The sequence below is a fragment of the Narcine bancroftii genome, chromosome 11, assembly GCF_036971445.1.
Source record: "Narcine bancroftii isolate sNarBan1 chromosome 11, sNarBan1.hap1, whole genome shotgun sequence".
NCBI lineage: Eukaryota > Metazoa > Chordata > Chondrichthyes > Torpediniformes > Narcinidae > Narcine > Narcine bancroftii.
The window spans coordinates 70987808-71015214 of NC_091479.1; the positions used below are offsets into that span (position 1 = coordinate 70987808).

The 27407-nt window shown below is 41.8% G+C and overlaps 1 protein-coding gene across 1 annotated transcript in view; it reads left to right on the forward strand.

Annotated features, from left to right (window-relative positions):
• Positions 1-27407, forward strand: part of LOC138745224 (metabotropic glutamate receptor 8) — a 326930-nt gene that overhangs the window by 178041 nt on the left and 121482 nt on the right. The window contains exons 3-4 of the mRNA XM_069902285.1: positions 25489-25624; positions 26255-26409. Of these exons, the coding sequence (XP_069758386.1) occupies positions 25489-25624; positions 26255-26409 (291 nt within the window). The remainder of the gene's footprint in view (positions 1-25488; positions 25625-26254; positions 26410-27407) is intronic.

Consider the following 27407-nt stretch of genomic DNA (forward strand, 5'->3'; position numbering starts at 1 on the left):
ATTCCTTCAATTTCTTATGTAATTCTTTTATTGATATTTCTGGTTCTATTAGGTATACTATGATGTCATCTGCAAATAAGCTGATTTTATACTCCTCCTTTATTTTTATCCCTTTTATTTTACTTTCCGTTCTTATCAGTTCTGCCAATGGTTCTATTACTAAGGCCAACAATGAGGGGGATAATGGACATCCCTGTCTAGTTGACCTACTTAATTTAAATTGGTTCGATTCATATCCATTTACTGTTTCCTTCGCCAACGGTCCATTATACAATGCATTAGTCCAATTAATATATTTTTCTGTTTACTCCATTCTACCCTGTCAAAGGCTTTCTTTGCATCTAAAGTAACAGCCACTGTTGGCTTCTTATTTCCTTGAACTGAATGAATTAGATTAATAAGTTTACAGACATTATCCGCTGTTTGTCTTTTCTTAATAAATCCAGTTTGATCTTGTTTTACTATTTTTGGTACACAATCGGCCAATCTGTTTGCTAATAATTTTGCTATTATCTTATAATCTGAGTTAAGTAGAGATATTGGTCTATATGATGGTGGTGTTAATGGATCCTTCCCCATCTTTGGTATTACTGTAATTATTGCTGTCTTACGTGAATCTGGCAAGTTTTGTGTTTCTTCTATCTGGTTCATTATTTCCAGGAGAGGAGGAATTAATAACTCTTTATAGAATTCTATTGGAGTCCCATCCTCTCCTGGTGTTTTATTGTTCGGCAGCTTTTTTAATATATCCTGTACTTCTTCTATTTCAAATGGTTTTATCAGTTTGTTTTGTTCTTCTTCTTGCCATTTCAGCAGTTCAATTTTAGCTAAAAACTCTTCTACTTTATCATCTTTCTCCTCATTCTCAGCTTGGTATAGTTGTTCATAAAATTCCTTAAAGCTTTCATTAATCTCTATTGGGTTATATGTAATTTGTTTGTCCTTTTTCCTTGATGCAAAGTCCTTTTAGCTTGTTCTGTTTTAAGTTGCCAGGTTGATATTTTATATGTTTTTTTCTCCCAGTTCATAATACTTTTGCTTTATTTTCATTATGTTCTTCTCGACCTTGTACGTTGGTAATGTTTCGTATTTTATATTTTTGTCCACCAATTCTCTCTTTTTCGTTATATCATCCCTTTTTACTAGTTCCTTTTCTGTACTTACTATCTCCCTTTCCAACTGCTCTATTTCCTGATTGAGGTCCTTTTTCATCTTAGTTACATAACTTATTATCTGCCCTCTGATGAAGGCTTTCATTGCGTCCCATAATATAAATTTGTCTTTCACTGATTCCGTGTTTATTTCAAAATATGTTTTAATTTGGTGTTCAATTAACTCTCTAAATTCCTGCCTTTTAAGTAGCATGGAGTTTAACCTCCATCTACATGTCCAACTGTTGGGTGAATTATCAGATAATAGTCTAGCTTTATACTCAGTTTTCCTAACTTTCCCTTGAATATGGGCTGACAACAAAAACATATCATTCCTTGAGTATATCTACTCGAATAATATGAATATTCCTTCTCTCTTGGGTGCTGCCTCCTCCATATATCTATAAGTTTCATTTCCTGCATTGATTTAACCATAAATTCGGCTACTTTGTTCTTTTTGCTTGTCTTTTGTCCAGTTTTATCCAACATTGGATCCAAATTAAGGTTAAAATCCTCTCCTATCAATATATTTCCTTGTGTATCTACAATCTTCATAATAATATCCTGCATAAACTTTTGATCCTCCTCGTTAGGTGCATATATATTGAGGAAATTCCAAAATTCTGAGTATACCTGACACTTTATCATTACATTCCTCCCTGCTGGATCTATTACTTCTTCCTCTATTTTGATTGGTACATTTTTGTTAACTAATATGGCTACACCTCTAGCTTTTGAATTATATGAAGCTGCCGCTACATGTCCTACCCAGTCTCTCTTTAATTTGTTATGTTCCACTTCAGTTAAATGGGTTTCCTGCACAAATGCTTTATCTAATTTTTTTCTTTTTTCAGTAAATTTAATAGCCTCTTCCTTTTAATTTGTCATGTATTCCATTAATGTTTATAGTCTTATAGTTCAATGTGGCCATCTTATATTTTGTTTACACCTCATTTCCGCTTTTTCACCACCTCCATCCCCCTTTTCCCCATTTTAATCTGTTTTCCCTTTTTAAACTCAATGCATGACAATATGTTTCAAACATAAAATATTCTCACAATTTCCACACCCAATATTACCTTAACCCCAAATGCCCCCCCATCCCTGAGTTGCCCCTTATCCTTTGCTGGGCAACCGCAACTCCCCTTTCCATTTGGATTGCAATCTTGCACGCAAGCGTCAACTGATTTCACAGTGACGGTTATTCTCTCTCCCCCCAACCCTGCAGAAAACACTTTTTTTACACATATTACAAAGTTCTCCCTTTTTTTCCCTTACTTCCTTCCTTTTCTTCTCTTTTCCCTCTTTAATTCTTTACATATACATTGTTTTTACATCTTTATATATACTTTATCACCGTCCTTCATTCTTATTACATCTCTTCATCTCTCCTTCTGTCCTGCAAATGCTCTGCGACTTCTTGTGCTTCCTTCGGATCCGAGAACAGTCTGTTTTGTTCCCCGGGGATAAATTTTTAAAAGATTTTTCACACTATGAACCATACTGACCAAAATACACATAAACATTTCCCTCTCGAATATACACAGTGTCATTTTCTCCCCTTCCCCCCCTCTCTTCCCTCCCTCCTTCCCACCCCCCCTCCCTACCCACTAAATGTTCAACATATACAATACATTAAACCCATTAAACAATGTCATCACACAATGAAAATAAACAAGAAAATTGTGTCATCTACTTTTACACACTAGGTCAGTTCATTTCGTCTTCTTCTCATTCTGTCATTTTAGGGGTGGAGGACCGCGGTAGGACTTCTCTGTTGTGTTTCATGTATGGTTCCCAAATTTGTTCGAATACTGTGATGTTATTTCTTAAATTTTATGTTATTTTTTCCAATGGAATACATTTATTCATTTCCATGTACCATTGCTGTACTCTCAGGCTATCTTCTGATTTCCAGGTTGACATTATACATTTTTTTGCTACAGCTAAGGCTATCATAATCAATCTTTTTTGTGCTTCATCCAAATCGAGGCCAAGTTCTTTACTTCTTATATTACTTAGAAGAAAGATCTCTGGATTTTTCGGTATGCTATTTTTTGTGATTTTGTCCAATACCCGATTTAGATCCTCCCAAAATGTTTCCACTTTCTCACATGCCCAAATTGCATGTACTGTTGTTCCCGTTCCTTCTTACAGTGAAAACATCTATCTGATACTGTTGGGTCCCATTTATTTAACTTTTGGGGTGTGGTGTATAGCCTGTGTAACCAATTATATTGTATTATGCGTAACCTCGTGTTTATTGTATTTCTCATAGTTCTGGAGCATAGCTTTTCCCATGTTTCATTCTTTATCTTTATGTTTAGATCTTGTTCCCACTTTTGTTTGGGTTTACAGCTTATATCATCATTTTCTTTCTCTTGCAGTTTGATGTACATGTTTGTTATAAATCTTTTAATTATCATTGTGTCTGTAATCACATATTCAAAACTGCTTCCTTCTGGTAACCTTAGCCTGCTTCCCAATTTGTCCTTCAAGTAGGTTAGGGATAAATATTTTAAGTACAGCTGGATGTCATAACATAAATTTATACCCTTTTTTCCATAGGATCGATTTTGCTGTATTAAACTCCTTTAAGAGTTCAAAACTTATGTCTGGGTAAAAAAATATTTTTTGACCCTTGTATTCCAATGGTTTATTACCTTCTCTAACTTTATTCCTCGCCCGCTCCAGTATATTTTCTCCTGTCGTATATCTCAAAAATTTTACTAAGAGGGATCTTTGTTTTTGATGTATCTGCAGTTTCAGAGCTAGTGTTCTGTGTGCCCTTTCTCTTTCAATTTCTTCCTGCATTTCTGTCATTCCCAGGACCTTCAGGATCCATCCTTTTATAAATTCCTTTATATCTGTGCCTTCTTCACCCTCCTTCAAGCCCACTATTTTTATATCGTTTCGCCTACTATAATTTTCCAACATATCAATTTTCTGAGATTACAACTCTTGTGTCTCTTTAATTTTTTCGTCACTTTCTTCCAATTTTCCTCTTAAGTCGTTTACTTCCATTTCTACAGCCATTTTCTGCTCTTCCACATTCTCTACTCTTTTCCATATTTCTGTCATGACTAGTTCTAATCTTTGCATTTTATCTTCTGTTCTTTTCATTTTTCTTTTAATTGCACTAAATTCTAATGACAGCCATTCTTTTCATGCTCTCATTAGTTCTTCAAAAAAAGCTTTATCTATATTCTGTCCATCTGTTTTACCTTCTGTTTCTCTGTGAAGTTCTTGATCTTTTTCCTCTTCTTCTGTGTCTGTACCTGTGTTTGTGTCTTCTTCTTCTCTTCTTTGTATCTGTATCTCTTCTGATTTTCCTGATGAGTTGCTTGGATCACTTTATCGGGCCTCTTCTTGCTGGGCCTCTTGCTGCTGGTCCTCCCCTTCTGGGCTGCTCATCTGTCGGGCCTCTTGCTGCTGCTCTTCTTGCTGTTCACCCCGTCGACTTTCTTTCTCACATGGTACCTCACTCCCTCTCCTGCCACCTTCCTCATCTTCCAGCTGAGAGCCCTGGTGTCAGACATCTCTCAGCTGGTCGTGCCATGGTTGCCCGCTCCTCAGCTGAGCCCCCCTTCCGTTGGTGTTTTCTTTTACCTTTGATTGCGCAGTTGCGCACTTTTGTTTGGCTCAGAGAGCCATTTTTGCAGTCCACTGGTCTGAGGGTTGCGACTCTGCAGGGCTGGCACCAACCTCAGAGAACGGATGTTCTTCGCCACCACGGCTCCCTGTTCCTTCATGCAGATAAGGCCATCTTCTTTCTTTTCCAGTGACTTTTCTTTTTTTTTCCATTGTTTTTACTTTTTCCTTCCTAGGTGCCATCTTCTTTCTCTTCTCTGCAACTTTATCTTCTATTTCTTATATTTTATATTTGTTGAACTTTGTCTTTCTTGACATTTTTTCTGGTGAGGGCTAGTTTTACCCTACCATCCACTACTCCATCATGCGACTCCTCCACTTTGTGAGGTGTTTGAGGAGATTCTGTAAGGCACTAAAGACTCTTGAAAACTTCAGGTATGCTGTGGAGAGCATTCTGGCTGGTTGCACCTCAGACAAGAAAAAATACTTCAGTGGGTTGTTATCTTGGACTGTGACATTACGGTCACCAGACTTCACTCCATCAAGGACATCTGCAAGAGGTGGTATCTTAAGAAAGCAGCCTCAATCCTCAAGGACCCTCACCGCCCAAGCCATGCCCTCTTCACCATTGGGCGGGGGGGAAAAAGGAACAGAAGCCTGAAGATGAGCACTCAGCGGCATATGGACAGCTTCTTCCCCATTGCCATCAGATTCCTGAATAATCAATGAACCAAGGACACTGCCTTACTTTGATTTTTCATGCACTATTTTTATTTATTTTTGTAAGGTGGTTTATATAAATGTGCTGTGATGCTGCGGAAAAACAACAAATTTTGTGACTTCTTCATGACAATAAATTCTGATTCTGATTCTAAAACACAGAGCATGGATGAAATGAGTGGTCATGGTCTCTTTCCCAGGGTAGGTGAGTCTAAAACTGGAGGGTGTAGGTTTAACATGAGAGGGGAAATATTTAAAGGGGACCTAAGGGGTGCCTTTTTCACACACAGGTAGTTATTATGTGGAATGAACTACCAGAGGAGGTATTAGGGGTGTGCATAATTACAACATTTAAGAGATGTTTAAACAAATATTATGTACAGTATTAGAAACGTGTAGGATATGGTCCAAATTCTGGCAAATGAGACAAGCTCAGCTTGGCAGCTTTGTCAGCACAGACAAGTTGGGCCAAAGGGCCTGTTTCCATGCTGTATAAATCTGTGACTCGATGATATTTCTAATGAGTGCTAAATTATGTTTTTGATCAGATCATTAACCCTGATTTTCAAAAATGTTACTAAAGTATCCTTTGAATTTCCTCTTCAAAGTACTGGGTGCATTTTATCACCTTTCACCTCCTTTCTTTTGATGGGATATGAAGACTATGCATTATGTTAGAGACCTGCATTAAATGCAAGTAAGCAAACCAATTAACTCGTAGGCCAGATAAATCGAAAGTCTAAAAGCCACTATCATGGCTGAACACAGATAAAATAAAAGCACAGATTATAAAGCTTCCATAACCCTTGGGTGGAAGCAATTAACACTTAATTGAAAATGAATTAAATAAAGCAGAAACATTGTTATCAATCAATACAATACTGTTTGATGTCATTTGACTTTGGTTTCTCAAGACATCCAGACTTAATTTTAATGAAAGCTATTTTTGAACAATAGGTTGTAAAATATAAAACCGTAAAACAGGATTAGAAACAGGCTATTCAGCCCATCGAGGCTGCCCTGTCATTCAGTCATGAGCTGATCCATTTACCCACTCAGCTTTCTCCCCATAACCTTTGATCAAAAATCTATTGATCTCTGCTTTAAATGCACCCAATGACATAGCCTCTGTTACGGCCTGTGGCAACAAATTCCACAGATTCACCACCCTCTGGCTAAAGAAATTTCTCTGCATCTCTGTTTGAATGGATGCCTTTCAATCCTGAAGTTGCACTCTCTTGTCCGACTCTCCCACCATGGGAGGTGATCTTTCTACATCTACTCTGTCCCTGTCTTTCAACATTCAAAATGTTTAATGAGATCTGCCCTCATTCTCCTAAATGCGCTTCATTGTTGGGATCATCCTTGTGACCTTCTCTGAACTTTCTTTAATGTCAACACATTTTTTTTCTCACATGAGGAGCTCAACACTATTCATAATAATCACTAGGACAAGATAGTCCAAAGTTAGCATGGATTCTTCAGGGGAACATTTTGCTTGACGAACCTATTGGAATTCTTGGAAGAAGTGAAAAATAGGCTGGATAAAGGAGACATAGTGGATGTTGTGTGTTTGGATTTTCAGAAGGCATCCAACAAGGTACCACATATGAGACCACTTAACAAGATGAGAGCCTATGGTGGGTAGAACATTAGCTAATTGTCAGGAAGCAGGGATACATGGATCTGGTTGATTGCTAGTGGTGTTCCACAGGGGTCAGCGTAAAGGCCACTTCTTTTTAATGATTTATATTATGGAATGAATGGCTTTGTGGCCAAGTTTGCAGATGATATGAAGGTAGGTGGAGGAGCAGGTAGTGCAGAGGAAACAGAAAAGCTTAGACAGTTTAGGAAAAAAGGCAGAGAAGTGCGAAAATAAATTCATTGTTGAAAGTGTATGGTCAGGGACTTTGGTAGAAGAAATAAATGGGCAGACTCTTTTCTGAAAATTCCCAGATGCAAAAGGACTTGGGAGTCCTCGTGCAGGATATCCTGAAGGTAACCTTGCAGGTTGAGTCAATGGTGAAAAAGGAAAATGCAATAGTGGCATTCTTTTCAAGAGGAATGGCATTCAAGAGTAAGGATGTGATTGTGAGGCTTTATAAATCCCTGCTTCCTGACAATTAGCTAATGCTTTACCCACCATAGGCTCTCATCGTGTTAAATGGCCTCATGTGTGGTACCTTGTTGGATGCCTTCTGAAAATCCAAGCACCAACATCCACTACGTCTCCTTTATCCAGCCTATTTTTCACTTCTTCCAAGAATTCCATTAGGTTTGTCAAGCAAAATGTTCCCCTGAAGAAACCATGCTAAAGAAGAAACTTTGGTCTATCTTGTCCTGTGCCTCCAAGAACTCCATAACCTCATCATTGACGATCATCTCCAACATCTTCCCAACCACTGACGTCAGGCTATAATTTCCTTTCTGCTACCTCCCTCCCTCCTTGAATTTCTGATTTTCCAGTTTCAAAATTATTTGAGCTAAAAGGTATAATTTTTTTGGTGTGGTCTTTAATTGTATTTAGTTGGAATGCAGGTATTTCCACAATGTCATTGAGAAGAGAGTTCCTGAATTTTGATGCAACGATAGTGAAGGAATGGCGATGTATTTTCGTGTCAGTATGGCATGCAACTCAGAGGAGAGCCTGCAGATGGTGATGTTCTCATATACCAGCTGCTCTTCGTGGTAGAAGTTGTGGGTTTTGGTAATGCTGTCAAACTAGCCGGAGTGAGTGACTGCGGTGTGCTTTGTGAATGACGCACGTTGCAGCCTCTGTGCACGGGTGGTGGACAGAGTATCAATCAAGTCAGCTGTTTCGTCCTGGAGAATATCGAGCTTTAAAGTAATTGTCCCAGCACTCATCCATTGAAGCAGAAAATAATCAGTCACACTCCTGACTTGAACCATGTCAATGGAGGAATTGAGGTCAATTATGCTCCATAGGGTGGCCAACATCTGACATGTTCTTGTAGCTGTGATATTTACGTGGTTGGTCTAGTTAATTTTCTGGCCAGTGGTGACCCCAAGGTCAGCCATTCTCAACCTTTTTTTTTGGCTGTGGCCCCCTTCGGATTCTGCAGTCAAGTTTAATTGGTTTTTACTGTACTTCTCTCCTACTGAATATGTAAAAAAAAATTTGTAGTGTGAAGTGAAAAGAAAACAAGGCTATTATTTAAATGTGCTGTGGCCCTCGGGTGGGGGGGGGGGTAGGGGGCTGTGTGGACCCTGTTGAGAATGGCTGTCCTAGGATATTGATGATGGTGGCTCTGGGAACTTGTGGATAAAAATAACATTCAACAACAAAGGGTAGGTGACAAGACTCTCATTGTGGAGATGCTCATTGGGTTGCCATGTCAACCCATACCTGAATATTGTCAAGGGCTTGGGCATAGACTATCTCCTTTGTAATTGTGAATGAAATTGAATATTTGCAATCATTAATGGACATCCCACTTCTGATCTTTCCATGGAAGGTGGATCATTGTTGAAAACGTGAATGAGTGACTTTCTGGAGACCTTTAGGATAATTAAAGGATAGATGGCAAGGAAAATGCTTCCTGCTTAAATCTTAGACATGAATAAATCCAGAAGAAACCTCTTCCCAAATTGTGGCTTGAATATGGAATTCACCACCACAAGGAGCAGCTGAAGTGAATAGCAGGGAGCCTCATCATCCAGCACCCAGCCCACTGTCCCTGAGGATACCATTCTCAGTCGCGGAGCTGAGAGTTCCCGGTCACGGCAAGGGAGTTTCGAGCAATCACTCAGCTTCATGTGGTGATCCTGAGGCCCCGTGAATGGAATACCCAGACAGATTTTGTCAACTTGTGCTTCTAAATGTTTGATCGCGATAATTAAATAATTAATATTCAGTGCATTCAACAAATAAAAGTAATAAATGTGACTAAAACAAAAATTATGAATAATTATTATCTGAGTTTATCTTTATTCACAGTCTGGTTAGTTCATAGGTTTAGTTAAAGCAGGTTGGATGGTAATGTCTGGAGCAAATAAATTCATGATTAGATTGGATAGGATGGTCTGGTACAATTTTATAAATTCTAATAATATATTTATCATTATTCATAAGTCCACAAGATGTTTGCGACCTGGGATGTGAAATGCTCTGTTGAAGGTGGGTGGCAGAGAGTTGTTGGAGATGAGAGAGGAGAAGATGGGGTTGGTGTAGATTGGTTCTTGCTGGTCATCAGGAACATGGCAGGTTAAAGCCCTGTTTCTGCACTGTACCACTCGATGATTTGATGACTTAGCAGATCAAACATTATCAGAGGTAGTACAGTTAGCGAAGCAGCTAACGCAACACTGTTACAGAGCCAATAACCTGTGTTCGAATCTGGTGCTGTCTGAAAGGAGTTTGTACCTTTTAACCGTGTCTGCGTGGGTTTCCTCTGGGTACTCTGGTTTCCTGCCACCTTCAAAACATGGTGCTTGTAAGTCAATTGGGTCTAATTGTGCAGCACAGGACCAGAAGAGGCTGTTACTCTGCTATAAATTGTCTAAATTAAAAATAAAACAATTAAAAAAGACTTTTTAAATGGAAGACCCTTCGTCAGATTTTTTTTATCATATAGTGTCAACTCTTTCTGGCTGCAGATATCGGAGTACAACCAATAATCAAAATTGCAATGTAGATAGCACAGCAATAATTTTCAATGAAAATTCATCAACTAATTTGTTAACTCTCTTAATCTAGGTTCCTTTTGTAGGAAGGCAGAAGGAGCACAACCAGGTAATCTGACTTGCCAAATGTGGTCTCGGGGAAAAAAAGATGGTAGGCCCTCCTTATCAAGTATGATGGGACTTCTGGTGCAGCAGGTTGCATGCCGGTAGTGATTGGGCACGGTTTTAAATTTAAATGTTAAATTTAGACCTGCAGCATGGTGACAGCCCCTTTTGGCCCACGAGCCTGGGCTGCCCAGTTATACACAATTAAACTACATTGCTCCATTATGTTTTGAAGGTTGGGAGAAAACCAAAGCCTCTGGGGAAACTCCACATAGATACTGGGAGAATGGACAAACTCCTTACAGACAGTGTGGGATTCGAACCCTGTAGAGCTCGTCGAAAGAATCAAAGACTTGTTGATCCAAACCAAGGCTTTTATTAGCAAAAGACAGGAGCTCTTCACAGGTGGCCGACCAGTCCGGAATGATCCGACCTGGCTAGGGACACAACCCTTTAAGGCCCAGACAGTAGGCGTGGCTAAGCTCTCAGCCAATCGCTGTCAGCACAGTCTAGATACTGTAACTATATACACTATATACATTGGTGATAGATCTGTACTATCACAAACCCCAGTCCAAATTGCTGATTCTGCAACAGCGTTGTGTTAAGGGCTACACTAACCGTGCCACCTTTTCTTGAGATAGACCTGGTTAAAGTCTCTGACTATGATTTGTAGTGCGTCAACGTAGGCTCTGTCTTGATACTGACCACATCATGCAGATCCACAAGTGCCTGTTTGTAATTGGTGTCGGGAGGGATATAAACTCCAGTGAGAATGACTGATGAGACCTCTTGGGGTAGATAGAAAAATTTGCATTTAATCAAGGCTTGCCCTCAGGCAGTGGAGCAGGAGGTCCACATGACCCCAATGTCCGTGCACCAGCCAGTATTAACTACAAAGCACACAAAACCCCCTCTCTCTTTGCCCAGAGTAAGAGTTCTGATCCAGTCTGTTTTATTTTCCTATTAATTATGTTTAATTATGTGCTATAAATGTGACGCGGACGAAGATTTATGGAGGGGTAATGTCCACGTCAGCTGCAGGCTCGTTTGTGGCTGACAAGTCCGATGCGGGACAGGCAGACACGGTTGCAGCGGTTGTAAGGGATTGTACCTATGTATCTTTTCTTCTTTGGCTTGGCTTCGCGGACGAAGACTTATGGAGGGGTAATGTCCACGTCAGCTGCAGGCTCGTTTGTGGCTGACAAGTCGGATGCGGGACAGGCAGACACGGTTGCAGCGGTTGCAAGGGAAAATTGGTTGGTTGGGGTTGGGTGTTGGGTTTTTCCTCCTTTGTCTTTTGTCAGTGAGGTGGGCTCTGCGGTCTTCTTCAAAGGAGGTTGCTGCCCGCCAAATTGTGAGGTGCCAAGATGCACAGTTGGAGGCGAGATCAGCCCATTGGTGGTGGTCAATGTGAATATGTTCTAAAGAAATCTATCTTGGTCTTCTTTTAACTCTTTCCTAAAAGGCAGGAACTCTGGCAATGAAATAACCTGAAAATTAGGGTTGAAAGCACACAATGCTGGAGAGACTCAAAAGGTCAAACAGTGTCCTTTATGTAGCAAAGGCAGAGATACATAACCGAGGTCTCGGGCTTGAGCTCTTCATCTAGCCCAAAATGTTGGTTATGTACCTCTGCCTTTGCTACATAAAGGACAACTGTTTGACTTGCTGAGTCTCCCAGGCATGGTGTCTTTTTGCTTCAACCACGGTGTCCACAGAATTCTGTGTTTTACTTCTTGCAAATTAAGCTTCACGAGCAGGAATTAAAGTATAGATAGAACTCAATCCCAAAGCGTCTCACTTTAACAAAATACATCTTTGTCAACAACTGAGAAATATATCATGAAGTTATTGATCCCACCTCTCCTTTTATATTAATCATCCTTTTTCTGCTTTCTGTTGAATTTATACCTTTGTTAGTGTGTATCTAATGTATCTAATTGCTGCAGTGAGCAAGAATTTTGGAGCATCTGTACTTGTGTATGACGTGCTCCTCACATACTCCTACTCAAAAGGGTGGCACTGTTTGTTAATCTTGCTTGAGGCAATGTGGTATGTTTCAATTTATATTTATTTTTTAAAGATATCACGGAGTCGTTTGGGGAATAATTTGTCTTTGATTCCCCCATACATGCTTGAACATCTCTCACCATTTGAGGTCTGCTCTTGCATGTTCCAATCCGTTCCCATCAGTGGAAATGAGGAACAGAATTAAATACAGCTGGCTGGTGATGCTCCTGCATGCATCCTGTGCCAAAGGCCACAACTAATTTCCTCCCTTCCTTTTGGCAAACAGATGGCTTGAATTCCAACTGCTTTTCAACAAAAAAAATAATAAAAATGGTTGAAGTAACACAGACCGATCACATTTGAAGAGAATAAATACTGTAAAATCCCTGGTGTCTGCCACCTATGGGGAGTGGTAGATGTCAGAAATGTGAATTTTCCCTTTGCTTGAGATTGTGTGTTGCATGCATTGCCGAACTAACAGTCAGGTGCACCAATTTTAAACATCCATATTTTTTTACCTATTGATTTTCCACGATTCTTTGCCGGTTCCTTGAGGTTGCCGATTGCTTGAATTCTGGATGACAGGGGTTTTACTGTCTGCGCTAAATAGAGAATTGCAAAGCGGTGATCAGTAGTTGAGAAGGTATTCATCTCAGTTCATTGGGAAAAGGCAGCATTAATTGCCCATGCCTGACTGTCCTTGAGAAGTTGGTGCTGAGCTGCCACCTTGAACTGCTATTAAATTGGGAACATTAATTCTAGGAACTTCCAAACCCCAAGATTTCTCTCATTTTGTGGTTATTATGATAGAAAATAATACAAGAGAATAAGAGAGGTTTACCAGCTCAATTTTAATCATATTGTAAATGTAATCATAGTAGCATGTAGTCGCCGTTAGGTTTGGAATACTTGATCAACTTGACAAACTGTTGAAAGGATTTTTTTGGAAGGATGTTTCGTGACTATAGGAAGTGTACGGCTAATTCAAGACTACCAAATGCAGTGTCATTAAAAGCTGTTACTTGACCTGCTTACACACACACACACACACACACACACACACACACACACACACACACACACACACACACACACACACACACACACACACACACACACACACACACACACACACACACACACACACACACGCATCATTGAGCTCTCCTAGAGATTCTGAAGCTGAGGAGAACCTCCAGTATGTGCAATTTGCCACTCAAAAGCCAATGTTGCAAGGTTAATGAATGTTAAACATCACTGCTTAATCATTCAGTCCTATTGAAGGTGAAATACAATTCCCAAGGAAGCAAGTGGGGGTACTTCTGGCATTAGATGACAAGGTCTGGTTTGAATGCAGAAAGTGAGAATTGATGTTGTTGGGAGGTGATGCAAAGCCATCTTGCTCCCAGTAGACATTTTGGTTACTTAATAACAATGTTGCCTCTCTCATGTTTTATCTGTCCCTCTGGTTCAACCTGTACCAATGCAGTTTTACAAGATGAGGAAAGTCTTGCAGTTAAAGGCGGGGGAAGGGGCGGGGGGTGAATGAAAGGCAGATGATTTTCTTGCATTTTTTATAGATCAGAGGAAAGCAGTACACCCACATCAAGCTTATTAGTTTCCCTCCTCTAGGATCATCGCTCTCCCCTCCCCAACCTCCAAGATCACCCATCCCTTGTGGTTCCCATTTCCTCGCCCTTGAACATGGACCTCTCCACTCCTGATCAGACCCATGAAATCCAGCCTCTGTCACTCCACTGTGTAGTCATTCACAATAAGTTCTCTGCAATGCTCCTGTTCATGAGACCATCCCCTGCATCTCTTGTGAGGGATCTGGTCAGGCTGGTGCCTGGATGAGCACCACAATGGATGGGGAAAGTTTATTTGGTAAACTCTGCAGAATGCGGAATGTCCATGACCCACAACTCCTCCTACCTCCATCAGTTTCTTTTACCAAACCCCACACTCCTCCCAAGCCTCTCCTCAAATGCTTGGAAAACCCACCTAGGATAAAAACTATAAATAGAAAATGCTCAGCAGGTCTGGGGGAAGCTTATGGAAGAGTTAATGTTTTGGGTCAGAACACCCTTTGTTTGATTTACTTTGTCAGAGTACAGGTATAAGGTGAAATACTAAAATTCTACATCAATAATGTACAGAAATATGCCAGTATTGGACATCTAGTTTGGAGGAGTTGGGGAACACAGCAAGAGTGGACTAGAGTGGATAGATAGAGTCAAAGAAAAACCAGAACTGTAGAAGTAGGTGCTCATTCTTGAAAGTGGCAAGAATCTGATCATCAGTTGCCAGCTCTTAGAGCGACTGTATATGGTGTGGATGTGATTCAAACATTGCTCCTGTTCATGGTAGTCATCCATATACAAGTGGAGATTCAGGATGTGCATCATGGCTTAATTGGCAAGGCTGAAATCCCCAGAGAATTGTGGAGAAAGTTTACCCATGTCGCTTTTGTTTGACTCCACCAAGCTATGTATGGAACCAAAGTAGGCAGCCACCAAGTATTGTGTGTTGAGGTTCTACTTGCTTCTGCTCCTGGTATTGCAAAGAGTGGGCTGGCCCTTTTTGTTGTGCAATGCTCCATTCAGTTGGACATTGCTGAACTCTCTGTTCTTCCTAGATAGATTACCACAGATAACCACCTTTGTCCTCAAGTCTATCATGCAGTAGTCAGCAAGGAATCTCCTGGAGGAGAAGGTCATGATGTTTTTCCAAATAGACCGTTGAAGCCATGTGGCTGACTGCATCATCACCAGAACTCACCAAGAAGCACGTGGCTGAAAACGGGAAGAGCACTCCCTACATGATTAGTTTCACTGCCAGTGAAGGCTGCGATGTGGATGAGCTGATGTAGCACTTTATTGTGGACTCTGCTTTTGCCGGGAAGGGATGCAAGGGTTCTTGTTGATTTTCGTCCTGAGCAGCTGTGTGACACAGGATTCTCCTGCTGACAGGATGTTCACAGGCACACATTCCGAGTGCTGCCAGAAGATTGTCAGTTTGTTGAAAGATGCACTTTGGTCTGCTTGAGCCTTGTTGGTATTCCAGTGCAATGAGGTGACTGTAAATGAATGATGCTGACTGTGATAGTACAGACCTATCACCAATGTATATAGTTACAGTATCTAGAGTGTAATGACTGTGCTTACAGCGATTGGCTGAGAGCTTTGCCACGCATACTGTCTGGGCCTTAAAAGGGTTGTGTCCCTAGCCAGGTCGGATCATTTCGGACTGGTCGGCCACCTGTGAAGAGCTCTTGTCTTTTGCTAATAAAAGCCTTGGTTTGGATCAACAAGTCTTTGGTTCTTTCGACGAGCTCTACAATTTTATTAGCAAAAAGAATTTTTTTAAAAAGGGATGGAGCATCTGACTCGGCCAGAAAAACTTGACATTGACCCACAGTCAGCTACAGCCTTCAAAGCCTTTAAGTTCTGGCTGATTAACTTTGAAAACTTCCTAAGGCTCATTGAGGTAGAGGAGGATAACCAGCGTCTAACAGCATTGCTATCTATGGTGTCCTCGAGAGTCTACGAGAACATCCAGGATGAGACCACTTACACCGCAGCCATAAAGGTACTGAACAAACTGTATGATCAACCAATGAACAGAATTCATGCCCGGCTCGTGCTTGCGTCGAGGAAGCAACAGCCTGGCGAGTCCAGCAGGGCATATTTACAAGTAGTCAAAGCGTTGGGCAAAGACTGTAACTGTGTGGACAAAACTGCTGCCGAGATCACAAACGATCTCGTCCGGGATGCCTTTGTGGCCAAGCTCCGATCGAACGAAATGAGGCTGCGCTTGCTCGAACAAGGGGTAGAAAAACTAGAGGTCGTGGCCCGGATTGCAATCACAATGGAGGATGCAGCCTTAAAGTTAAACGAGCTCTCTAGGGACTGGACCCCACCCCCTGAGATACTGACGGCCTGTCGGCTGCTGCTACACTGGCCCCTGCGAACCATAGGAAATCTGATTCAGGAAGCATTGTACTGGCATGGCTCACTGTCCCTGGCTCCGTCCTTTTGCGACGCCACATCCGGCACTCAAAGAATGACCCCTGGGTTGACCGAGTGACTCTACTCCACACGAACCTGCATTACGCCTACGTTGAGTTCCCAGACGGGCGGGAGGACACTGTTTCGGTGCGGGACCTAGCTCAGGATACGGTAGGGCCAGCAACCCCCCCAACCCAACCTTCCCCAATTCTTTATTCCCCAAGCCCCGTGCTGGAACAGACGGACCAACAGCACCCCAATGACCCGGACCACCCTGCCGACAACACGGCTGGGGAATAGAGCGAAGGAGCGGTCGCACCCGACGAGCCTGCTGGCGACACCACTCCAGCGATGCCAATCCCAGCACCACGGCAGTCACGCCGGATGGTCAGACCCCCTGACCGCTACAGTCCTTAACCTACCCCTTCCATTCATTCTCTCCCTCATTTTTTTTTCCTTCCCTTCTCCCTATTCAGCCCTTCCACCCCAGGTTCAGTTCTCCAAGAAGGGGTGACAGTGATAGTACAGACCTATTACCAATGTATATAGTTACAGTATCTAGAGTGTAATGACTGTGCTTACAGCGATTGGCTGAGAGCTTAGCCACGCCTACTGTCTGGGCCTTAAAGGGTTGTGTCCCTAGCCAGGTCGGATCATTCCGGACTGGTCGGCCACCTGTGAAGAGCTCTTGTCTTTTGCTAATAAAAGCCTTGGTTTGGATCAACAAGTCTTTGGGTCTTTCGACGAGCTCAACACTGACTGACATGTTTCAAGCTGCAGGAGTCTGTACCGAAGGAGGCACTAAACTTTAATGCAACCAAAACAAAATGTTTGCAGGAATGGACTGTAACCTCAGGGCCTGCTGCCTCTTGTCAATGTGGGCTGTGGTTCATTGTAACAGCCTCTCAAACACTTGATGGGTTTCAAAGAGACCATGTGAATAGCATTGGTGTTTTGTAAATGAAATGTATCGATGTGATGCCACCATGAATGTTCGTAATATGCACTGTTTGTATTCCATTTCCTGTTTTTGGAGGAATATTTAGGGTGTAAATTTACAGTGCCTGGTAACTTGTAACCAAGGTTCTGTTGCTTCATGATATGAATTCTGTCTCAGTGTGGCCGATCTACAGTAATTCCAGGGCAATTATCCATGCTTATTCAGACACATCATTGCATATTTATTGGTTATCAGGAAGCAGAGCAAAGCTTGTCTGTCTGTTCTGAGCACACCCCTGCATCAGATGGGGGAATCAAAGTTCAGAGGGAAGGACATTGAAGGGAACCTGGAAACAGTGGCAGATTAACTGTTAGGCTAAGTAGGCTTAAGCCTAGGGGCCCGGAAAGGAGGGGGCCTGGCAGGAGTGGCCACATCGGGCACCCGGCAGGAGCAAGGAGATCCCTAATATAAGTTATTTAATGTAACAATGTCACTTGATTCTGTTCAATGAAAGGTGGGGTGGGCAGTTGGCAAGGTCAGAGGGAACCTTACTAAAGCACAGCCTAGGGGTCTGGGTGGTAGATAATCTTCCACTGCCTGGAAAATATTTCCTTGCACTATTCTTTTTAAATCAATTGTAAAGCTGGAATTTTTTAGTTAATGTAGTTTGGTTGCAATGACGAAAGGAATATAGAGTTAAGATAGAAAAGTGGAAGTTTGGATTAGCCTAATCTATTTGAATGGCCGTGAAGACTGAGGAACTGGGGGCCCACTCCTATTTTTGTGTTCCTCATTGTGAGATCCCTCATGCCCATGACACACTCATCATGTCCTTTCCACCTGGGCCTCCATTTCTAGCAGGTAGTTCCTGAAGGAAAGGCAACCCGGGTTAAAACTAACAGACTTTTGTGACAATTGTGAGGGGCAAATTGTTTACCTTCCCTGAGCCTAAGCTGTGATGGGAAAGAATGAAAACACTTGCCATAAACAGCATAGCCTTTGGTCAAAACTATTGTGTAGAAGTACGTCATACAACGTCAACATTTTTGAAGACCTGTTTGGTTTTCTTGGTAATAGTGACTATATACAACCTGACTTTTAACTGTGAAGAGTCATTAAATTTTACCTTCTTATCCATAAATGGTGATAGAGATACCAGCAAAAAGGTCTGTGCTGGATAATGGTGTAAAATTATTCATCTATTTTTATCCATTAATACTAAATGGGATGCACAAATGGCGAAAAGGATAATTGGAAGCAACTCTGCAAAGGAACAGCATTCACTTCACACCAGGGCTTTGGATTGAGATTCCTGAAGTGGGAAGCGGGTCTTCCCAATGAAATTGGGATTCCCGCCAGCCACTTTTCTAGTCTTGGATCCAGCTCAGGTATGGCTGGTGGACTGCAGCGGGAACCATGGGGCGGGGCCCCTTTTGTGATTTGTGTTCCCTTCAGTAATCTCTTAATTGATGTGCAGTGAATATTAGATGCTGTGCCCATCTGCTTTTGCATTATTGCACTTGGCACATGTGATCGGATTGAAGAAGTTTGACCTTCACTGCTGGCAGACTAATGCTTTCCAATTCCTCACTGCATGTGATACTCCTGCTGTGTCATTGTATCAGTATTCAGGAAGTCAAAGGCATTGATTCAATGAACATGTGATATACTAGTAGTCAGATGATCCAAAATACACATTGTTACCTTAGATGATTGTTTCTTCAAAGGAGTTTAAATATTTTTACACCTTTTCAATGTGACGTTGCCACCCAAACTTCATATGGCTGCACTGTATCTAATCCTGAGTTTACTTTCGGAACACTAATGGATAAAGCTAATATTTGTGGAAGGAAATTTTTGAAATTTTCTGGAGATTTTGTGGCGGTTTGTCATAGGGCTGTTTTGATACAGAGTGGGGTTTCATCATTCTGGCTACTTGGTGAAATAGAGCAGGTTTTCAGCCAAGGAATGGTAGATGAAATTTAACTCAGACAAGTGAGGGATGTGGAATTTTGGGAAGTTAAACCAGAACAAGACTTTTAGAGTAAATGGTAGGGCCCTGGAGAGTGTTTCAGAACAGTGAGATTCAGATACATTGTTCCATGAAAGTGGTGTCACAGGGAGTTAGGGTGATAAAGAAGTTATTTGGCACACTTGTCTTCATCAACCAGGGGAAAGAATACAAGGGGTGAGAGCATTATATTATCACTGTACAAGATGCTGGAGAAACCACACAGAATCTTGTTCTGGTCACCCAGCTATAGCTGGGTCTTTAAGCTGGAAAAGGTACAGGAAAGATTCCTGAAGATGTTACCAGGATTGGAGAGGCTGGATAGCTTGGGACTTATTTCATTGAAGCCTAAGAGGCTGAGGGGTGACATGTATAGAGGTATATGAAATCATAAGGTAAATAGCCATAGTCGTTTTATTTACAGGGTAGGGGAATCTAAATCTAGGGGAAAAGGTTCAAGGTGAAAGGGGTAAGATTTAAAATTGGTCTGGCCATCTTTTTATACATAGTAAGTGGTGGGTATATTGAACAAGCTGCCAGAGGAAGTGGTAGACATGGGTACAATTAGATGTACTGGCTTTGGAGACATTGTAGAGGAGATCTCCTTGGTTGATTCCGGAAATAATTGGGTTCACTTATGAGGAGATGTTGAGTTGTCTGGGACTGTATGCATTGGAGTTTAGAAGGGTGAGTGGAGGATCTTACACAAGCCTAAAATAATGAAAGAAATAGATGAGATAGAAGCAAGGAGGGAGTTACTACTGGTAGGCGAGCCTAGGATGTAGGGGGAGTCTCAAGATTTGGGGGAGCAGGTTTAAGACAGAGCTAAGGAGAAACTGCTTCTCCCGGAGAGCAGTGAATCCGTGGAATTCTCTACCCAATGAAGCAGTAGAGCCACCTCACTGAATATATTTCAGACACATGCATTTTTGAATAGGAATAGAGGGTGATGCGGAATTGTCAGGTACATGGATCCAGGTCAGCAATGATCTTATCAGCAGTGCAGCCTCTAGAGGACAAATAGCTGATCCCTGCTCCTGTTTCTTATATTCTTGTGTTTATGAAGGCTTCATCGTGGACTGTGTTTTAAGTTGGTTCTTTACGCAGGCATGATGGTGCATTGGTGGGGACAGAATGGAAGAAAACAGGGTTCCCGATGTTGAATCAAAATAGGGAGTGATGCTCGTCAGTGAAAGGGACAGCTTGAATGATCATTATCAAGAGATTTTAAGCCAAGACAAAGATTTAAACAATAGATTGAGGGTATTGAAATGGTGGCTTTTGGGAACCATCCAAAAGCCCAATATTGGAATGATGTGTGAGTGAGATGGCGGAGTATAGGGTATACACTTCAGAGGTTTGATAAAGTGGAGGGAGGGAGGATCATCAGAGGATAAAGGGAGGGAGATTCACTGGAGAGGAAGGAGGATAGGTGCAAGGTTCTCCAGAAGATGGAGGGAGGTTGTGAAGTTCAATGGAGGGTGGAGGGAGGGTGTGAGGTTCTCCAGAAGATGGAGAGAGGGTAAGAGGATCACCAGTGGGTGGAGGGAGGTTGCGAGGCTCACCAGTAGATGGAGGGAGTGAGATTTGTCAGTTAGAGGGAGAGAGAAAGGTCCACGTGTCAGAGGGAGGGAGATAAGGAGATTTGCCAGAAGAGAGAGGTTTGCCTGTGTTTAGAGGGGGTGAGGTTCATCAGCGGTTGCAGGGAGGGTGGGTTGCAAGCAGTCAGAGTGCAGGAGGAGGGTCTGAGGTGGTCAGAGGGAGGGAAGTTCACCAATGACAGAGGGTAGCTGCGAGGTTTGCCAGAGGACAGGAGGTTCACTGGAGGATGGAGGATGGGAGGTTCACCGGAGGATGAGGTTTGCCAGAAGATGGGGGAGGGCGCAGGTTCAGCAGAGGACTGAGGGTGGATGTGAGGTTTTCCAGAGGATGGAGGAAGGGTGCAAAGAGATTGGAGGAATGGCAGGAGGTCCACCGGTGGACAAAAGGCAGGAAGTCTGCCAGTGGATGGAGCGTGATCCGCCAATGTCGGAGGGAGGGAGGGAGGTTTGGCAGATGACAGAGTGCAGGATGTTCTCCAGAGGATGGAAGGCTGGAAGTTCTCTGGATGATGAAGACACTTGGTTCACTGGAGGCCAGAAGACAGGATGTTCACCAGAGGACAGAGGGAAGGTGAGGGTTCACCAGTGGACAGAGTGAGGGGAAGAGGTTTGCCAGTGGACAGAGGGCGAAGGCCTGGCAGTGTGGGAGGGTTGGTTAGTCAGAGTTGGAGGGAGGCAGGGAGGTTCCACCAGTGACAGTGAGAGGTTTTCCAACGGATGGGGGAATGGAGGGAGAGATGCTTCCCAGTATCAGAAGGAGGGAGATCTGCCAGAGGGTGTTTCACCAGAGGAGGGAGGGAGGATCAAGAGGCAGTGGATGATGAGAGGTGGGCTCAAGACTTTTTGTGACAATCATACTTGGAGGGGTCAGTAGTAAAGAAAAGTTTTGGATTTAGCACCAATGCAAAACAACAGAGGAAGATAATGTTCCAGGAGATATGCAGTGTCTAGATCGAAGTTCCTTAGTCATTTTTGGACTGGGATAATGTTCCAGGAGGTGGACAGCATCTAGATCGAAGTTCCTTAATCATTTCTGGTCTGGGATAATGTTGCAGGAGCTAGACAGTGTCTAGATTGAGGAGCCTTAGTTATTTCTGGTTTTGTTTGATGGAGGTAAAGAGGCAAAAGAATTGATGAATAAGGTCCAATGCTATAGCTTCCATTTCTTAGAATGTATTTGTCTATGGTGCCCAAATAATATTAGACAAAAAGCAAATTGCTGAACTAAGCAAGTCAGGCAGCAACTGTGGGGGGGGGGGGGGGGGGACAGAGATGGTGGATGTTTTGGGTTAGGACCTTGATGCAGATTCCAATATCGGCAGTCTCTTCTGTGGTCTCCCATTCTGCTCTGCCATTGAGTACTTTCACAGCTAACCATGTAGCTTGTTTTTCGGTGATAAATGACTGTTGAATCTGCTGCCTCCAGGAATTCCTCTGGCTTTTCTGTGGTACTGTGGTACCAGCAGGAGATTGCAGAAGTCCCCAAGGATGTTTGACATTGGCCTCTTTGTTCCACATATTAATAAAACAGACAAGTGAACAAACAATTAACTGATCATTAATGAGAAGAAGTGGTGAGAAGCGGTGGTCAGATTGTTGAGGGACGTGTCTTCAGTATGCTGAAGCTCAGTGCGGTTTGGCTGCAATAAAACTCGTCTCAAGCAATTTGTCATGGAGGATGAAACCCCTTCTAGCAACAGTGCTAACATTTCACAGCCACTGCAATGCCAATGCAATTTTGTGCTTGTAAACATAGTATCCTGCAATCAATGTGTAATTAATTGAATCTGTAGACTGCAAATGGAATGATTTGGGAAATGATTTTATTAGCACACTGCCCTTTCATCTCCAAAACATAGCTCACATTGAGCCAAGAAAAATTGAATTAGCAAAAATTGCCAGATGATATCAACATGAATTTTCAATCAGTATATAAATCTAATCTTCAAAATGTTCTCTCATATTGAACTCCAATTGGTCAGCAATCCCAGGCAAGTTGTAAAGAAATAAATCTTTATGAAGTCTGGGAAAAAACCACAGGAGCAGTGAGGATTGGCTTTCATCATTGTCTTTTGTAAATCTCACATCACAACACTGCTCTAAATTGACAGCTAACTGGACTGATTAAGGATACAAGGGTATGGCCACACTCTTGATGCGACAGGGGGTTGTGAGTCTCCGGAGTATAATCCAGGCTTGATTAAGGGAATGTTGCATAGCCAGAACTATCATTGTCTGGAAGGACATCCTAGGTAAACACAAGAGAGCATAATTAGTTGGAAAGGAATGTTGGCATATGAATTCTGTGGTTCTGCAAGGGAATATAGATAGATTGAGCGGGTGGAGGAATACTTGGGATTGGCAAGAGACTGCAAGTGAGTGAAATGCAGAGGGATCCAGGTGTTCCAGTCTCAAAACATTGGCAGACAAATATAGGACAAGTGGCATATTGTCATTTACTCCAAAGGGTTGGACTTTAAAAACAGGGAAATTTTTCAACAGTTTAACACTAGGAATGCAAAGTATAGTTTTCTACTCCTTGCCTCAGAAAGAGGATTGGATTGCTTCAGAAAGGCCATCCAAAGGGGACTCACCGGGTTAATGTCCTATCAAGAGAGGCTAAGCTGATATAGTTTTTAAAGAATAGGGAAGTGAGAACTCTGATGGAGGAAAAGATCAGACCTATAGCAGATCTTCCACAGTGATATTGATAGAGGAGTAGCTTGATGGACTGAGTGACCTCCCCAACTTCTGTTTTCTTATGTTCTTATCATCCTCCATCTTGTCTTTCAACTTTTCCAGCAGTCCAGGTTGGTTTCTCTCAATCCATTCTCTGAGATGTTAAAATGCTGCTGCTAATGTCACATTGAACCCCGTTTATCCATCACCCTTTGCCTTTGTAAAGTGAATTATTGCTGGTGAAAGAGCAGCTTGATTTTAAGTTTCTCAGACCAGTTTAAAAATCCCCTTGATGGGATTTACCACTCCTTATCCTTGTCAATGGGGAGCAAGATAAAAGCTCAACATTGGTGAAAGCGATGTCTCATGCAAAGGCTGACGTGCGAAGCGGCTCTCGGTTGAAATCTATGTCAACTGTCTCGGTTGCAGTCTCTATGGCTGGAGTTGCCCAGGTTGACGATCTCAGGGGTGGCCAACCTTTTAATTTTAAATTTAGACATACAGGCCATTTCGGTCCATGAGTATGTACCAGGGTGTAGGTTAATTGCATGGCACAGACTGAACCTGGATTTGTGTTCTGAACCATTTTACTGATTTCATAACTTATGGAACCCTCACTCCCTTGAGCAAAAGTGGATAATGCAGACAAATTTGTTTGATTAGCAGTTTCTATTTTTTTTTGATATTCTATTTCAAAACTTCTACTTCCATTGTCGATTTGGGGTCCTATAGTTTGACATCTTGTTACCGAGATAAATGAGTGAAAAGGTAGATTAACCTGTAATCGGCAGGTAGGCTGCTCACCAGTTCGATGTTTGCAAATCAACACGACTGCAGCCTTCCTTCGGTACTAAGTGGGTGCACAGCTCAGCAGAGACCTCAGTGTGACAAGATGCTGGCAGCGCTCTGTAATGACAAGGCGCCAGAGCAGATGGCAAATGTTAATCCTTAAAGCAGCGCAGGTAATTCATGCATGATTTCCCAATGTGGAGGGAGGAGAATTGCTGCCTGATTGTTGTGGGTTGATATGCCCTCGTAATGTGAGTCTGTCCCTCCAACTCCACCTCTGATTTCCAGCAGCTGATCCAGTTCTGCATGGCCTATGTCCATTTTCTCAGGCATGTTGTACTCCAAGGGTGATGCTTCTATGCTTGTCTATGCATAGGAGTGACTGCTTTGTGCAAAAGCTGTTTTTGTTCATGTTCTTTCACTCCACCAATCCCTGTGAACATTAGCAACTTCAGAAATAGAACAATTACAGCACAGAAACGGGCCACCTCGGCCCCTCTAATCTGTGCCGAACCATTTTCCTGCCTAGTCCCACTGACCCGCACCCAGCCCATGGTCCTCCATACCTCTCCCGTCCAAATCATGACAGACTTTTGAAATAACAGGAACAGTAAATGGAAATCAAGCAGCAATGAAGCAGCTGATGATCCCTTTAAATGGTGCTCATAAATTGCAGAGTGTGTATTCAATTGTGCAAGATTACAGGAGCGCAATAATTGAAGCGCTGGGCAGCAAAATGGCAGAGTTAGAATCACATTGGTGCTGGCTGCCAGCTGCAGCCATGATCTTGCTCCACGATCTATTTCCTGCATTTGTTAGCTGCACACTTTGGCATTCAATGCAATTCATTCTGAAAATGTATGCAGTTCATCAAAAAACATTTTAGAATCTAAATTCCACTTGCAGCATCCAACAAATAGATATGTTGTGAATATAAAACATGCACCCCAATCGTCATGAAGTTACCTTGGTAGTTTTGTGTTGATCATTTACTTTAACTATCCAAATATAATGGGCCACTTGCTTTTTATTGTATAATATTGATATCCTGACAAGAGCATTTGTTATGTCGATACTTGTCCAGTAACACCAGGGCATGTTGGTGTGGTCGGTCCAGTCAATAAAGGTCAGGGTAAATCAGCGGCCCTGCATTCCATCAGCCTTCCATCAGCATGACTAATAACTGCGGCTGCTTTAAACAGCTAGGTTAACGTGAAGCAATTTTATTCCCTAGGTAGGGTTTGCATTGCCCAGTCACTGAAAATTCCTCGGGAACCAAGACCAGGAGAATTTGACAAGATTATCAAGCGTTTGCTGGAAACTCCCAATGCTCGTGGAATAATTATATTTGCAAGTGAAGATGACATCAGGTACACATTCCTTTCTCTTAATTTGAAGCTATGTTGATGGTGTTTAGTTCTGTCCCCTGGGAAGCGGTGCTCATCCAAATCTAGCTGAAATCTTTAGCTTTCTAGTTATCTGTTTTGACGAAACTAAAGATTTCAGTTGGAGTTCAGAAATACTGGAAATGAGTAAAGGAATTGATTTGTAATCACCACTTATTTTCCCGAGAAGCACAGAGAATTCTAATGAGATTACACATTTGACTGAAGCATCAGTCCTCTGGGAAATAGAACTGGTTTTCAGATGCCTTCAGATACAATAGATCAGGAACTAACAGGTGAGGTGGAAGAAAGTGACAAAGTGAGCACGACAGAGGTGATGATTTAGATCTGAAGAAATGGCTGCTTCCTGAGACACAAGTGTAGTCTTCAAACAGGTGTTATTGCTATGCTTTGTCATGTTTTGAGCTGTCAAAATGATTGGTTGAGTAGATGGCACTTTTTCCCTTGAGCATTGAGGAGGAGTGAAAGGGGCAATAAGTTGAAAATTTGTCATTATTTCATGGTGGAATAATTACCTCCACCCCCACCACCCACCCCCCCCCCCCCCACTTGCCCATCTATTTTCTGTTCTCCTTACCATTTTTTTCTCCACAGCCGTTTACTGGAGGCTGCCAAAAGATCCAATCAGACAAAACACTTCCTCTGGGTCGGTTCGGACAGCTGGGGTTCAAAGGTTGCACCCGTCCACCAGCAAGAAGAAGTCGCTGAAGGGGCTGTCACAGTTCTTCCCAAAAGGGCCTCAATTGAAGGTAGGATTATTTAAGTTTCTCTGCCAAATACTCTTTTTTTTGTTATCTATGATTAGAGATTTTTTATGATCTCAATTACATACATTTCCTCAGAGGACTGATAAGTATTGATGTAATATTTAATTTTTAACCTTTCTATAATGTTCATTATCTAACATTTATGATATGTTGTTGGGAATAAGAGAGGCTCCCTCAGATAAAATTTAAAAAAGCCTGGGAACAGGACCTACAGCTTTTAATTCCTGAAGAAACTTGGAATGTAATTTTCAAATTGGTTAATACCTCTTCTTTATGTGCCCACCACTCCCTCCTACAATTTAAAGTAGTTCATAGGGCTCATGTCCAATGTCAAGCTATCTTGTTTTTATGCAGATGTATCTCCTCATTGTGATAAATGCAACATTGGAGATGCTTCATTAATTCATATGTTCTGGACATGTCAGAGTCTTGAGAACTATTGGATTGAAGTATTTCAAACTTTCTTTGCAATTTTTAAAGTTAATTTTAAATCAAATCCCTCAACTGCTTTATTTGGAATTGTTAGAGTGACATAACAACATCTGTGCTACATGTATTAGCTTTTATATCTCTTGTGTTGCCCCGCCTAATCATGTTACATGCGTCATGTTATAAACTTAGAGAAGATTAGATGCTTAATTTCCGATATGAATGTAAATTTTCAAACACTATGGGGGCCCTTTTTGAATTACTTTTATAATCTTTGATTTGTTATGAAGGTAGAAATGTTGACTGATGAGGTAATTTATCACTCTAATAAAAATTCTGTCTTATTTTTGGGCAAACAGCTTCTGTCTTGGTAGTAGGTTTAGATTTTTCTTTTTTTAATACTAAAATAATAAAATATCAATACAATATAATCTGTTTAATTAAAATGTGGAGTACCTTGGATGAAATGGTTTTAAGTGTAATGTATCTTTTGACTTTTAACCAATATCCATATGTATTCTGTATTTTTGGATGTGAAATTTCAATGTTAA